The sequence below is a fragment of the Rhinatrema bivittatum genome, chromosome 1 (assembly GCF_901001135.1).
Source record: "Rhinatrema bivittatum chromosome 1, aRhiBiv1.1, whole genome shotgun sequence".
Classification (NCBI taxonomy): Eukaryota; Metazoa; Chordata; class Amphibia; order Gymnophiona; family Rhinatrematidae; genus Rhinatrema; species Rhinatrema bivittatum.
The window spans coordinates 819,717,278-819,733,215 of record NC_042615.1 but is presented as its reverse complement, the minus strand read 5'-3'; the positions used below and the strand labels follow the sequence as shown (position 1 = coordinate 819,733,215).

Genomic DNA, 15,938 nt, shown 5'->3' with positions numbered 1-15,938 from the left:
AGAAATCAATCTGAAATCTGTACTGCCAATCTTATACTGTATCCATTGAATAATTGGTAACCAGTGAATGCCAATTATAACTGGTATAATATGGTCCTTGCGCTTCTTACCAGATATTAAGCAAGCCGCTATATTCAAGAGAAATTGCAACGGTTTTAGCGTCTTTGCAGGGAGACCTACGTAGATGGAATTGCAGTAGTCAACTGGGGCAGAATATAGGCCTGCAAATTGTCTGGAAGTCAGACCTGTCCAGCAGATGTTTTAGGATTCAATGAGCAGTATGAAGAATTTTGAAATGTATTGAGTAATCTCAGTAATGAAGGTATTGTCAAACTTGTTCTAAGTGGAAGTTTGATCGATGTTCTCATTTAAATACCAGGCAGGAACTGCTGCAAAACCAGCAGTGAACTTTGAAACTTTACATTTAAAATGATACATGAAAGCCTCGCAATCAACATTGATTGCTGCAGGGGTAGATTTTGTAGTTAAGTTGTTCAGATCGGTTGTCAATTTTGTCGCAATTCTAAACAGTTTTTTGGGGTTGTAGCCAATTTCTGTAATGCATTTAGAGAAATATTCTCATTTGGTCTCATTTATCAGGAAATGATAAGATTTCAGTAATGACCTGAAGTGAACTAATGAGTCGTCATTTCATAGTTTAATCCACTTACTGTTGCAAATGCGGGGTGCGGTCACTTGCTAAAGAGAGTGTAAGCCCTTGAACCACGGCACAACCTCATGGCAAGACTCCAAGGTAGATATCGTGGAAGGCGAGCATATCCAGGCTCAGGCTGGACTTGGAACATAGCTTGGACTTCGAACATGGCACACTCAGACCTCCGCTGAACCTGTACACATGGAGTGAGACCTAACAACGCAATGCTGGTCCTGGGGTAGCCCTCTGGCCACCAGATAGCCCTTTCAGACCTGCCACTTGGAACAGCAAGTATGTCAGGACAGACAAAGGCTGAGGACAGGACATGGCATCACAAGGAACATGGACGAAGATGCTGAAATTTTGGCACTTGAATGAAGATTAGGAACTTGGATGAAGGCTCTTGAGATGAGGAACATGAACGAAGGCTCAGATTCAGGTTAGAGTTCAGCTTTCTGGGGTACTGCACCTCAGCATGTTCTACATAGCTCCCCATGCACTGTTTGTGGACCACACTGTCCAGTTGCACTCCCTTCACAACTTGCCACAGGTTGGTCGTGGACCATGCGGGGAGTGGGACAGGCTCAGGACTGAGGCTCAGATAAAGACAGGAGCCAGGACATGGCTTGGAATGAGGATCAAGGCTTGGAATGAGGATCATGACTTGGAACAAAGAACAAGGAGATCCACTAGCTGGACAAGCTCCATGAGCCCTGGAACTAGGAACATGAGTAGGAACTCAAGACTTGACTAGGAACTTCACTTGGAACTTGGAACTCTAAAAACATGGATGGACTCCGAGGACTTGATCCAGTGAAGATGGTCTTGGAAACAGGCCCTGTGCCAGGAAGTGCTCTACAAAGCCCCCCATGGGCTGGTCACTGACCACAACACTGGCATGTCTGGAGGAAGGATGAGGAAGGATCTAGCAGGCTGACCTTGGAACGAAGACAGGAGCATCAGGAACTTAATCAAAGACTTGGACAAGGCGAACATTCAGAAGACTTGGATGAGGTACTGACGAGAGACCAGGAACATGGATCGTAGAACATTAAGGAGCTCCAACGAGGAACAAGGAGACCAGGAACATGGATCCAGAACTTGAAACAGGAACAAAAAGACCAGGAACATCCAACAAAGAACATGAAGACCATCAAGACAGGGAGAAGACCATATGAGCTGCTTTTCAAAAGTGGGCCATAAAAAATTAATAAAGGAATGGTCGGACCATGGGACTGACTGAATTGTGATAGAGCTATTGATATAGGCTTGATTAAGAAATACAAATTCCAAGATATGACCACGCTCATGAATCAGTTCTTGGATAAGTTGTTCCCATCCTAGAGAAGATGGGATATCAAGAAATAGAGAACAGTATGTTAGAATAGGATCAAGGTCAATATGTAAGCTGAAATCTCCAAGGATAATGATATATTTCAGGTTAGCCTTGGAGGAAATCAACTGTTCTAAAAAGGGGGGAAATCTTATTGCAACAGGGAAGGAGGTCAATATACCAGGCATAAGCTAAATTCGTTCGAATGAAGAACTAGGATTTCATAAGGAAAATTGCCACTCAGGTCCTCAACGGCCATCTTCCAAAGCTCCCTTAAATGATCAACAGACCACCTCCTCATCCTCTCTTCCTTGGTTGGGAAGCAACTGGATATCCAGGGAGACTAATTTGATTAGTCTCCCTGGATATCAACTCACTCTCAACTCAAGCAACTAAGAACTCCCGTCAGGGTAATCAACAACCTTTGACAACTCAATAATGCTCTTTCTTTTTTAATTTGGCAGGTTTTATTTACCTTGTTCATTCTTTTGTTATCTCATTGTTAATCTCTCTTTTGCCTCCTCTACATTCCAAGTTGCATTTTATCCCTGTTTTATTGTAACTGCTACCTTATTCTTCTATCACATGTTAATGTTTTTAAGTTATTAAGTATTTATTCTGTTGTCACACCTTGTTATTTGTAAACCGGCATGATGCGACTCCCATCGCGAATGCCGGTATATAAGAAATTTAAATAAATAAATAAATAAATTAAGATAAACAAAATTGGAATTTAAAAGCCAGGATTCTATAATACAAAAGAAATTAGGTTTGTTTTCACTAATTAAATTATGAATAATATGTAATTTTCTTCTAACAGCCTGAGCATTTATCATCATCATTTATTTATTTATTTATTTATTTATTTATTTAAGGTTTTTATCTACCGACATTCATAGGTACATCATGCCAGTTTACATATAACGGTGTTAATAGGAAAAAGAGTTACATAAAACTGGATCAATTTTAACAAAGGAGTTAAGGAGATTAAGGAGTTTCAAGAGATAGTGTAAGCATAATAAAATAACAGTTTGAGAACATGGCTATATGATAGCATGGGGAATGGATAAACCAATTGCGAAGTTAGAAAGTGTTATAAATTTGCTGTTAGTTAGACTGCGAAGTAGCAATCTGTTATTATAAGCTCCTAAGGAAGGAGGAGTCAGCAATCTGATAGGATCTCTGTGCGGAGTTAGCAATCTGTTAGGAAAGCTCTGATATAGTTGTGGGTGGATCTCTGGGTCGGTGGCAGATGACCACTCCACCGGGAGGATATCCCGAGAGGGACCACCGGCTAGGCTTGAGTATGGAGACAAACACACATTAGTTCTTTTATTAAACATGTTTTTGAAACCACCAGAGGTGGCAGTAGTGAGCTGAGATGCCCGGCAGGGCTGTAGTCCCTCAGGTACTGGAACAGCGATCCAGGATGACTGAGTCAGGGGCGGATTGTGGGAAAATAGTGGCCCGGGGGATTTTTCTCCATACTGGCCCATGGGTACCCAATTACACATACAATTTGGTGAGTCACCAAATACAGAATAAAGGGACCATAAAATATACACAGAAATGCACAGACAAACTGAACTGGAAATCACAACAAGTTAGACTGTATGTAATGCAGCAATGGAAAAACAGAAAATACCATCATTCCTCATAAAACATCAAACAATAAAATCAAGAACTATAAAACATCACAATAGGAAAATCATACTAAAAATATATATTTCAAAACTGCAGATGAATAGAACCTCCAGTAATTTAACTCAGGGAAATTTTCAAAAATTTGTAGATAACACCAATAAAATATTTCAAAAAGAGCAGACATCAAATAATATTAAATAATTAAAACTAATAAGGATTTTAAAAAGCCCCTGCTGTCCCCTTCTGTGGGAGCTCTTTATTTCCAGTCACCTTGATATTGTCGAGGATTAGGAGGCTATCCTCTCTCTCTCTCTCTCTCACACACATATTCACATGTCCATTCTCTCTCACACATACACTGTCACATACATACACATTCATGTTCTTATATCCACCATAACCTCTCGCTCTCACTGACACTGACACACTCTCAGGCTCTAAGACACACTCTCTCCCCTCCACACACAAACTCTTACTCCCTTGGATTTTCTCATACACACTCATGCTCTCACACTCACATACACACACACACTGACCCCCAGGCAGGCTCCCATTCATTTTCACACCACTCCCTCCCCATCCCCCAGGCATGCACACATTCATTCTCACAAACACACACACACCCAGGCAGGCATCTATGCATTCACACACATACATACACCACACACAGGCAGGCGCCTATGCATTCACACACATACACCCCCAGGCAGAGTCCCATTCATATACATGCACACACTAAAGGCAGACCCACCTCTCTTTTGCCAGCAACTTCGGAGCCTCTCTCATTCCTCTGCTGCTACTGTCACTGCTGCCGCATGGCTATTGGGGAGGCGCTGATTGCTGCTACTGACACTGAAGCCCATTCTGCTGCCTCCTCTGTGCAGGCCCCATGGGCTTCCACTTTCTCCATGCTGATCTCGTACATTGTGAGATCCGCATAGAGAAAGTGCTATTCTTGCACATTCCCAAAGATTACATGTGCCAATCACTAAAAAGTAATTTATTTTTTTTTACCTTTGCTGTCTGATCTTAGTTTTCTAATCGGTTGGGCACAGGCTTTTTTCTTCCACCTTCCCTTTCTTATTTTTTTTGCCAATTCCTTTTATATTGTCTTTTTTTTCTGTTTCTTTTCTCTCCATCTTCTTCCCTCAAACACACAGTCAGGTTCTCATTCTCACATGCATTTCTCTCTCTTACACACACAGGCTCTCACTGTCACATGCTGTCTCTCTCACACACCCAGGCTCTCTCTCACTCCCACATGCTGTCTTGCTCAAGCACAGGCTCTCACTGTCACATGCTGTCTGACTCTCACACACACAGGTTCTCTCTCACTCCCACATGCTGTCTTGCTCAAGTACAGACTCTCACTGTCACATGCTGTCTGACTCTCACACACACAGGTTCTCTCTCACTCCCACATGCTGTCTTGCTCAAGTACAGACTCTCACTGTCACATGCTCTCTCTCATAAAATCATTCATACACACAGGCTCTCACTGTCACATGCTGTCTCTCTCACACACCCAGGCTCTCTCTCACTCCCACATGCTGTCTTGCTCAAACACAGGCTCTCACTGTCGCATGCTCTCTCTCATACAATCATTCATGCACAGTCTCTCTCTTGCACATGCTGTCTGACTCTCACACACACACAGGTTCTCTCTCACTCCCACATGCTGTCTTGCTCAAGCACAGGCCCTCACTATCACATGCTCTCTCTCATACAATCATTCATACACACAGGCTCTCACTGGCACATGCTCTCTCTCTCTTACACACACACACAGGCTCTCACTGTCACATGCTGTCTCTCTCACACACCCAGGCTCTCTCTCACATGCTGTCTCTCATACAATCATTCATACACACAGGCTCTCACTGTCACATGCTGTCTCTCTCACCCACACAGAGGCTCTCACATGCTGTCTCTGCAAACATTCAGGTCCCTACTCCCACACACAGTCTCTCAAACTCATCTCATACACACACACACACACACTCTACAGACCCTCAGCCTCTCTCTCACCTCTGGGCCTCCTCTTCGCAGGTCGCGGCAGGATGGGTTCTGCAGAGGCCCTGATCTTCTCGGGCCTCTTCCTCTTCTCGGGCCGCTGCGCCTTGGGATTCGTGGCGGCCCGTGGCTCCTCTAGTGCACGCGCTGATGCTCCGCCTCCTTCCTGCCCACGTGGCTCCGGCAACGTTTACTTCCGGGCCGCACAGGCAGGAAGGAGGAGGAGCATCAGCGCGTTTAAACGGGATCTTTTTCTTCGGGCCGTGGTGACGTGAACCTTACCACGGCCCTACCGATGCGCCGCATGAGCCTCCCTGCGCCCGGGGGCATTGGCTCCCCTCGGGATACCACTGCTCGCAGCGCCCCAGGCCCAGGTCTAGTGCTTCCACCGGCCCTGTCCGCAGGTTTCTCTTTGGGCCGCAGCTGTCACTATTTAAAAAAAAAAAAAATCACGTGATGGGAGCGACCGGCCCACCGGGGGAAGCCCGATCTCCCGATAGGCCAATCCGCCCCTGGACTGAGTTGTTGAGAAATTGTAGAAAGTGAGTAGGCAGAGTAGTTCTGTTCAGAGTTCATGAACAGAACTAGATGACAAAACTCACATAAGGTCTCAAGGAAGCTCAGGAGCTGGAAAGGTTCAGGCCCTCGAGGAGCGAGTTCCTGGTTCCAGGGAAAGCTCTGAGAGAGCGATGGTAACTCACAATTGTTTGTAGCAGCGATAGCTTCCAGGCAGTAGAGAATCTTCAGGGTGTCCAGGAACATGGGCCCTCGAGGAGCGAGTACCGGCTCCTATCTGTAATCTGAAAATAAAGAGAAAGAGCGAGGCCCCCGAGGAGCGGGTACCTCTGGTAAGTCCGAGGAGGCAGAGTAGCTTGGGGGGAGTAGTCCGTAGGTAGCGAGACCCATTCCCATACCAACCCCTTGCTAACTCAATTAGATAGTGAAAAGAGAGACCTTTAAATATTGGAAGCGGATGACGCCCCTGAGGTTCGCGCCCTTGCTGGTACTTCAATCAGAGCGCGCGCATGCGCTGTAGTACTTGTTAGCACGGTCACTCGTCTTGATTAGCCTATCTTTAGTCTGAATTCACAGTTTATAGATATCATCAGCACTGGATTGAGCTGCTGGAGACGTCACTGAGAGCTTCAGTGGAAGTGGCGGTGTAGGAGAACGTCCAAATGGTGACTTCCCAGTAGAAGTTGCTGGATGAGAATTAATGGCAAATTCAGCCCATGGAAGCAATTCGGCCTAGTTGTTCTGTCGAGACGTGATAAAGGCTCATATAAACTGCTTCATTGTACGATTCTTCCGTTCCGTCTGGCCATTCGACTGCGGATGGTAGGCTGAAGTGTAATCCAGAGTGATGTCGAACAACTTGCACAAAGCCCTCCAAAATCTTGCTGTGAATTGAGACCCACGGTCATAGACGATGTGTGAAGGTAAACCATGGAGGTGGAATATGTGTGTTATAAAGAGCTTTGCAAGCTCCAAGGCTGAAGGTATTCCAGCGAGCGCCACGAAGTGTGCCATCTTGCTAAACCGATCCACTATCACCCAGATGGTGTTCATTCGTCCGGAAGTGGGTAAATTGACTACAAAGTCAGTAGCGATGTGCGACCAAGGCCGATCCGGAACTGGCAATGATTGCATCTGACCCCACGGTTGTCCAGAAGCAGGTTTGTTCTTAGCACAATTGATGCAGGATGCCACGTAGGAATAGGTATCTTTTTTCATAGTAGGCCACCAATTCAGCTCCTGTATCTTGAGCAGGGTACGGCTTTGACCAGGATGGCCAGCCAGCTTGGAATCGTGCACCCAAAAGAGTACTTTCTTCCTGAGTCTCTTTGGAACAACAGTTTTAATGACGGGTAAAGACTGGTGGTTGCTAAGAGGACTTTCTTCGGGTCAATTATGTTCTGTAGCTCATCAGGTACATCCTCCCACATTGTTTCCTCGTCAAGATCTGTGAAAGGATACTCTTGTCCTTCTGGTAGTTCAGTATTGATTCCCGGGCCCATGGCATCAACATAGGGCCCCTGTGGGGAAGGTACACTGACCGCCTCTTCGGAAGATACTTTTCCAAAGGATGCATCTTGGGGCGGCAGTCCTGGCATCGCTGGAGTCGTAGGCATGCATATAATAGGCGAGATCTCCTTAAGGCACCTCCCATGACATTCAGGGCCCCATTATGAGAGATCCAGGGATGCCCAGTCAAATTGGGGTTGGTGCATTTGCAGCCAGGGTAAGCCCAGGATGATAGGGTGCATAGCCTTTTCCAGTACAAAGAAAGAGATTTTTTCCGTATGGAGCGCCGGTGAGAAGCGTAACTGGTACGGTTTCACAAGCTACGTTGCACAGTAAGGGCTCCCCGTGAATGGAGGATAATAGTAGTGGATCTTTTAATTTGATGAGAGGGATCCTCAAGTATTCCACTAAACGTCTGAGAATGAAGTTGCCGCCTGCCCCTGAGTCCACCAGGGCAGGAGTCTGAACCATGACTGGTCCGTATGTCAAGGAGACTGGGAAAGAGAGCGGAGGATAGGATGCGGTAAGGCCTAAGAACAGACCTCCCACAGGACTTAAGTCCATCCGTTTCCCGGTCAAAATGGGGCATGTAGAGACATCATGGCCGGGCTGACCACAGTACATGCACAGGCCGTGTTTCTTCTGAAATTTTCTCTCCTTGGAGGTCAAGTGTAATTGACCAAGTTGCATCGGTTCATCTTTATCAGCAGCAGAAGTGACTGGAACCATCCGAGGTGCAGTGGTAGTATTAGCCTGTTTCAACCCAAGTAACACCTTAGGCCGGAGTTCCTTCACCTTATCTCGGAGCCAGTGATCAATCCGAGTGGCCAAGGCTATTAATTCGAGGTACCTGCTCCTCGGGGGCCTCGCTCTTTCTCTTTATTTTCACATTACACATAGGAACCAGTACTCGCTCCTCGAGGGCCCTTGTTCCTGAACACTCTGAAGATTCTCTACTGCTTGGAAGCTATCGCTGCTACAAACAATTGTGAGTTACCATTGCTCTCTCAGAGCTTTCTCTGGAACCAGGTACTCGCTCCTCGAGGGCTTAAACCTTTCCAGCTCCTGAGCTTCCTTGAGACCTTACGTGAGTTTTGTCATCTAGTTCTGTTCATGAACTCTGCCTACTCTGCCTACTCACTTTCTACAGTTTCTCAACAGCTCAGCCTTCCTGGATTGCTGTTCCAGTACCTGAGGGACTACAGCCCTGCTGGGCATATCAGCTCACTACTGCCACCTCTGGTGGTTTCAAAAACCTATTTAATAAAAGAACTAATGTGTGTCTGTTTCCATACTCAAGCCTAGCCGGTGGTCCCTCTCGGGGTATCCTCCCGGGAACGTGGTCATCTGCCACTGGCCCAGGGATCCACCCACAACTATATCAGAGCTTTCCTAACAGATTGCTAACTCTGCACGGAGATCCTATCAGATTGCTGACTCCTCCTTCCCTAGATGCTAATAATAAGAGATTGCTACTCCGAAGTCTAACTAACAGCAGATTTATAACAGAAAGTAAAGGAACGGGCGTGAACAAAGGGAAGGGCTTAAACAATGGAATGAGCATATACAATGGATAGGGCTGAAACGATGGAAAGGGCATCAAAATATGTATTGAGAGTGAAGTAGGATGTGTTAAGGGTAAGCTTGTTTGAAGAGCCAGGTTTTGAGTTTTTTCTTAAATTTCTGTGTGCACTGTTCTTGTCTGAGATCAGGCAGCATGGAGTTCCAGGTTGATGGGCCTACAATGGATAGAGCACGTTCTTTTGTGGTATTGAGGTGGGAAAGCTTAGGTGGAGGAATGCATAGGGTGCCTTTATAGGAGGATCTGGTTGGTCTGTTGGAGGTGTGGAATTGTATTGCGTATTTAACCAGCACATGTTCTGGTTGTGGAGGGTTTTATGTAAGATGGTGAGTGTTTTGTAGATGATACGGGAGGAGATGGGGAGCCAGTGAAGATCTCTGAGGATGGGTGTCATATATGGTCTTTTTTGCGGGTATTAGTGAGTATTCTGGCAGCAGAGGTTTGAAGCATTTGTAGGGGTTTAATAAATGCTGTGGGGAGACTGAGGAGTAGGGAGTTACAATAGTCTATTTTAGAGAGTATGGTGGCTTGGAGTACAGTGCAGAAATCGTTATGGTGGAGGAGTGGTCTGAGTTTCTTAAGTGTATTAAGTTTAAAATAGCATTCTTTCATCATTCAGCCAATAAATCTTTTTAGGTTGAAGTGATTATCTATGGTGACCCCGAGGTCTCGTGCTTGCTGTGAGAAAGTAATTGCTTGGGGCAGGGCATTTATGGGGTTATTAGGTGGCGAGATGATCATAAGTTCCATTTTGGAAGTGTTGAGGGCCAGATTCAGGCTGGTGAGGAGGCTATTGATCGATGATAGGGCATTTTCCCAGGTTTTAAGGGTGTTGGCTAAGGAGTCTGTGATGTGGATGAGTATTTGTACATCGTCAGCATAAATAAAGTGGGAGAGGCCTAAGTCGGAAAGGAGTTGGCAGACTGACAGCAAGTAGATATTGAAGAGGGTAGAGGAGAGGGAGGAGCCTTGAGGGACACCCCTGGATAGGTGTATAGGTTTAGATTCAGTGTCGTCGATTCTAACGTTGTACAGTCTATTGGTTAGATATGATTCAAACCAGTGAAGGAGTGTTACATTACTGAAACACCCGCTGGATAGAAGGGGGAGATCATACTGAAGCACTGAATAGGAACTACACAAGATGGCCAATGAGTTCTCCATGGGTGGAGAATGCTTTGGAGGTCACCATATCTCCCTTGATTCATGCTAACAGAAATAGAACAATAATCTGAGTCTTTAGATGGGCACATTGGTAACATTTCCAGCTCATTGCTCCTCATTGTGCATGAAGGAGCAAACAAAGAAGCACCTGCACACGGCACCTCCGACATCGACCGCTGGCTTTTGACACCCCCCCCCCCCCCCTGCACGGCTGACAGCAGGTGAGCAGGGCTGAAGCCCAATGACAGAATAACCAGTGGGAAGGTAATACTGGAATCAAGGCAGTTTCTCTCACTAAGGAGGCCAGGTGGTGAAAGCTCTGAAGGTCTGGAGAGATTGAATAAGTCAGTACAGGCAGGTTCTTTTCCCAGAACAAGCATCTCCATGGTAGCGATTGCTGGCTCTAGATAGTGTCTACCATTTTGTCTGGCATAGACATCAGAATCACTGGTCTGTAGTTTGCTGGATCACCCCTTTATCCCTTTTTAAAAATTGGCATTACATTGGCAACCATTAGTCTTCAGGTACCATAGATGATGTTAGTGATAGCTTTCAAATTTCCAGTAGTAGGTCTGCAATTTAATTTCTCAGATCTTTCAGCTTTCTGGGATGTATACCATCTGGTCCAGGTGATTTGAATGGCCTCTGCTATAACTGGCATCAATAGCATGGGATCTTCTTGGTGTTTGGGTAATTGCCAGGTACTTGTGGCCTGGTTTGGCCTCTGTTGGAAACAGGATGCTGGGCTTGATGGAACCTTGGTCTGACCCAGCATGGCAATTTCTTATGTTCTGATGTTTAGTTTGCCAATTTGCCCTAGTACATCTTCCAGGCTCACTGAGATTTGTTTTAGTCCTTTTGAATCATCACTTTTGAATATCATTTCTGTCGTGGGTATATCTCTTACATCTTTCTCAGTGAATACTGAAGCAAATAATTCATTTACAGGTAGATTTTTAAAGCGTTGCTCATGCAAAAATGGCCCCACACATGCATATGTGAGCCTCGTGCAAGCAACGCAAATTTTAAGTAGCTGGGAGTAAGTGCACATCAAGAATAAGGCAGAAAAGGGGCGGGGCATGGGCATTCTGGGGGTGGAGCCAAGACTTACATGCACAACCCCCAAATTTTGCAAGGCTGAACATGGCAATGCATGCCATGTTACCTGCATAACTTTACTACTGGTCCTGATGAGGCACAACTCTGGAGATTTTGTACCAGAGGGATCTTAAACACCAGGAGAGACAGACAGACAGACAATCTGACACTCTATATATCCCACTGTAAGAAGTGCACTTTCAGCTCAGGGTGAGTTTTTGAGTGGGGGACGGTGTTACATTGGTCTGCCTAGGGTGCAAGGATCTGTAGCCCCTTGTGATACCATCTGAGTTGAAAGTGCCTCTCTCTCTCTCCCCCTCCCCATGGCACACTTGTATGTGTAAATGCTGCACACATTCGCATAGCAGGGATGTTTTAAATGATATGCATGTACTTGCACGCACGATATAAAATTGAGCGTATATTTGCATGTGTATTTATGGGCGCACACGCACTCCTTTTAAAATTTACCTGTTAGTCTCTCTGCTACGGCTTTGTCATCCCTAAGTGCCCCTTTGACCCCCTTCGACCATAGCCTGTAATCTGACCACCCTTGCCTGCTGCTAGCCCTGCCTCCGGCCTGTCATTGGAATCTCTTTTCAGTCTTCACCAGAGGCTTTTACCTGCTGGCCCCCGGAACCCAAAGGCTCAACCCTAGGGGAAAGAGGCTGGTACAGGTGAAGCCCCAGCTCAGTCTCTGCCAGTTGGCAAGGAGGACTTACTGGACCTGCCCAGTAGGTAGCATCAACCTCACTCTAACACAACTCTAACAGGACAAAACAGAGATCAGCTGCGATCTATGGTACATTGTTACAGGATGTAATATGGGCAGACTAGACGGATGGTCTCTTTCTGTCGTCATGTTTCTAAGTTTCTAAGCTCTTGGATGAGCCATGAAGGAGCCAGCTTCATGTCAACTTCTATTCTAATTCAAAAATTGGAGCAGGTGCCCGATGGAGTGCCCAGGCGCTCTCTGCCACTTCTTTTGTGCCACAGTGATGCCGAAATCTCTCAGGCTCAATACAGCTCTGGATGTGCGCTTGAGCCTCCCATCCTGCATGCGAGTCTGAGCAAGCATGTGCGCAGGTGCAGTGCCTCTCATCCTGCATGTGAAGCCCTGCCGTTGGTGGTGCACACAACTGAGGTGGGATAGGTGAAAGCCACACAGTCATAGTGTGCTCACCCCTGAGGTGCTCTGAGCCTGCATTTTCGGATCAGTCAGGAATGAACTAGAAAGCTGCACTTACCTAACAGGGGCCAGCTCCAATACTTTCCTGCCTCCAATATGCTATTCCCTGATACTCTACTCGCTCCCACTCCAAGCATGTTCCCTCGCTCCTTAAGAGCCTATAGACCTCAACACCCTACTGATCTCCTAGAGCTGTACCCCTTCCTTACAGTGTCGCTGATGCTCATTGCCCATGTGCAAATGCATGACATAACCTCCCTCCAGACTCCTCCTCCCCTTCCCTCTCCTTCCCTCCCCTTCACACACCTCCAGGCTCCTCCACCCCCATCTCTCCACACATTCACACCCTCTAGATTCCTCCCTCCCCACACACACCTTCCAGACTCCTCCTCTCCCACCACTCAACACACTCCCACCCCCCAGATTCCTCCTCCCCCACTACTCTACACTCACACCCTCCATATTCCTCCTCCCCAACATACAGACGTACCTTCCAGACTCCTACTCAATCCCCTCCACACACACACATCCTTTCCAGACTCCTCCTCCCAACTCCACATACACACCCCTCTGGATTCTTCCTTGCCCCTCCACACCCTCCCACGCATAGACCATCCACTCTCCTATTTCCTCCCCCTCCATAAACACACACGCACACAAAGGCCTAGATGGGGGAAAAGAGAGTGCTAGAATTGGGCTGGGGCATAGTTCAGAGTGTGATGGAGTTGAGCTGGGGAGGGTTCTCAGTGTGCTGGGGCTGCATCAGGAAGGAACTACTGAGATCAGGCTAGGAACTGGGGTCAGAGTGTGCTGGGTTTGGGTATGGGGGGGGGGGGGGTGTCATAGTGTGCTGTGTTTAGGCCAGGAAGGGAAGGAAAGGGTTTGCTGAGTTCAGCTTGGGAGGGGTAGCAGAGGTGCTGGGCTCATGTTAGGGAGGCGGATCAGAGTGTGATGGGACGGGCTGTAGACTGGCTGAGAAGGGAAGATAGTGCAGCAGTTGGATTGGGGAAGAGGACTATGACTAGAGGCCTCTGGGGAATTTCAAGCGGTTTCAAGTAGTACACATTAAAAATGCAACGTAGACATGGACAAGCACTACCAGTTCAATGTTCTCACTCCACTTTTGCTTATGTGAAGGATGCAAAGAGCCCAGCATATCTAACAGGGTTTGATTGAAGCATTTGGGCTGTGGGTCACCCTGAGGATACTAAGAAGCACCTCATGACTTTTTAATCCTCTTTCAGGCAGGGGATAGCAGTGCATTTGCTACGAACGGCAGTACCAAGGATCCAAAGCAGTGCCATCAGTATTGTCTGTCATCTAACATGTCATTCAAGGGGACAGAGTAACTAATGACATTCTGTTAACTTTTAGGTGCAGAAGCATCTTGTGCTTCGCTTACCAGGGACAAGAATAAATGAAGGTAAGGCTGATATCAAGTAAGTATTTTATTCATAGGTGCTCCATCACTATAAGCACCGGCGGGACTCGGGGATAGCCCATGAGAACAGAATTGCCTGTCATGGTGTGGCCTCTGGAGGACAGATGCTTGGAACACTGTGTGCATGGGATGACATGCACAATAGAATAGGTGAATATCCATGCATTCAAATAGGCGATGGTGGGCCTATTAGAACACACACACACACATACCTTGCTAATGAAACTGAATCCATTCTTATAGCATTAATTTTATTATAATTTTTTGGACTTTTAGCCTTTTCAAATGCTTTTCAAAGCAACTTACAGCATTTTTAGAATTTAGTACTCTAAGACCCTATCCCAAAGAACTTATAATCTAAGTGGGTACCCAAGGCAACAAGAGATAGTGTGATTTGCCAAAGGTCACAAAGGGTGTTAGTAGGGAGAGGTAGAATTTGAACACTGGTTTCCTTGGCTCTCAGGCCATTGCTATAATAGACCACACCTTCTTTTCACGAGAGGACATGACTGTAATTGTAAATCCATGACAACTTATGTCTTCCTTTTAATAGTGAACCTGAGAGCTCAGCTGCAGTGGTGAACACGTGTTGGAGTAATGATTGATTCATGAGGGCACACAGGTATCACAATGAACTCAAGAGCACATAGCCAGCATTAAATCAATATTAGTTTCTTATGTCTTACAGGAACACAACTGAATATCCGCTTTCCCTCGCAACCATCAGAACTTCAGTAACAAAAAAATAACTAAAAAAATCGCTAAAAATAAAAAAAAACAAAAAAAACAAAATCAAAGCAATATGAAGAACGCTCGACATAGCTCTCATCTCCTCTACCACACCAGGAGGCCCACTCCACCCCATCTTACCAGCAACACAACTGGAAAGCATACATGTGAAAGAGGTGAGCAGCAGGTTTATATATATTACAATGCTCAATATATTACAGTCTGTTGCTATTTACTGATCGCAGGAAGGACCTTTTCCAGGTCTGATGCTCATCCAAGACTCAAATCTCAGCTTGCAGTGGAAACATGCTGGAAAACTTTAAACCAGGGGTCCCCAAACTTGGCCCTCAAGGGTCTCAACCTGGTTGGGCTTTTAGGATTTCCACACTGAATATACATGAGAACCCTTTGCATATAATAGGGGGGCAGTGCATGTGTAACCCATGTGTGAAGGGCGGCAGCTGTGTGAGCCCTGGGTGCTGCTCATAGTTGATGCAGCCTCATAGGCGGACCTACGAGGCCTATGCTGGCAACTGGAGAATGTTCCCTACAGCGGGACAGTCTGGACTTCACTTACATCAGCTGCCTCCCCTGCGGGTTGAGCCCTTGGGTCCCTAGGGTGGTAGCAATAGCAAGGGTCTAATGGCACTCCAGCGTCAGGGCAGGTCATATCTAGGCAAGACGTCAGATCCAAGCAGCAGGCAATCATGGTCACGTTCAAGCAAGAGGTCAGGTCCAGGCATCAGATAATTGTGGTCAGGTCCAGGCAAGAGGTCAGGATCTGGAGCATCAGGCCAAGGGGAGATGAAGACACAGAGAAGAGGATGGATAAAATGGCAGGACAAGGCAACCTGGATAAGGAAGGCTGAACAAGACAACAAGTCGAAATGAGCTAGGCAAGAAAGGCAGGACAAGGCAAGATACAGAAAACAGGAACGCAGAACAATGCTGAGGCAATACACTACAGAAACAAGAAACCTGTTGCTGAGACATCAAGACTGTGCCCTGAGGGGCCTTTTGTACTGAGGGCAGGTGATACCATTGGAAAGTGTCAGCTTCTAGCTT

The 15,938-nt window shown here is 46.4% G+C and overlaps 1 protein-coding gene across 1 annotated transcript in view; it reads left to right on the top strand.

Annotated features, from left to right (window-relative positions):
* Nucleotides 1–14,931, top strand: part of LOC115078898 (mucin-2-like) — a 64,556-nt gene extending 49,625 nt beyond the window's left edge. Inside the window, exons 6-7 of the mRNA XM_029581971.1 lie at nt 14,078–14,126; nt 14,833–14,931. Coding sequence (XP_029437831.1) covers nt 14,078–14,120 — 43 coding nt within the window. The 3' untranslated portion in view covers nt 14,121–14,126; nt 14,833–14,931. The remainder of the gene's footprint in view (nt 1–14,077; nt 14,127–14,832) is intronic.
* The last annotated feature ends 1,007 nt before the right edge of the window (nt 14,932–15,938 follow it).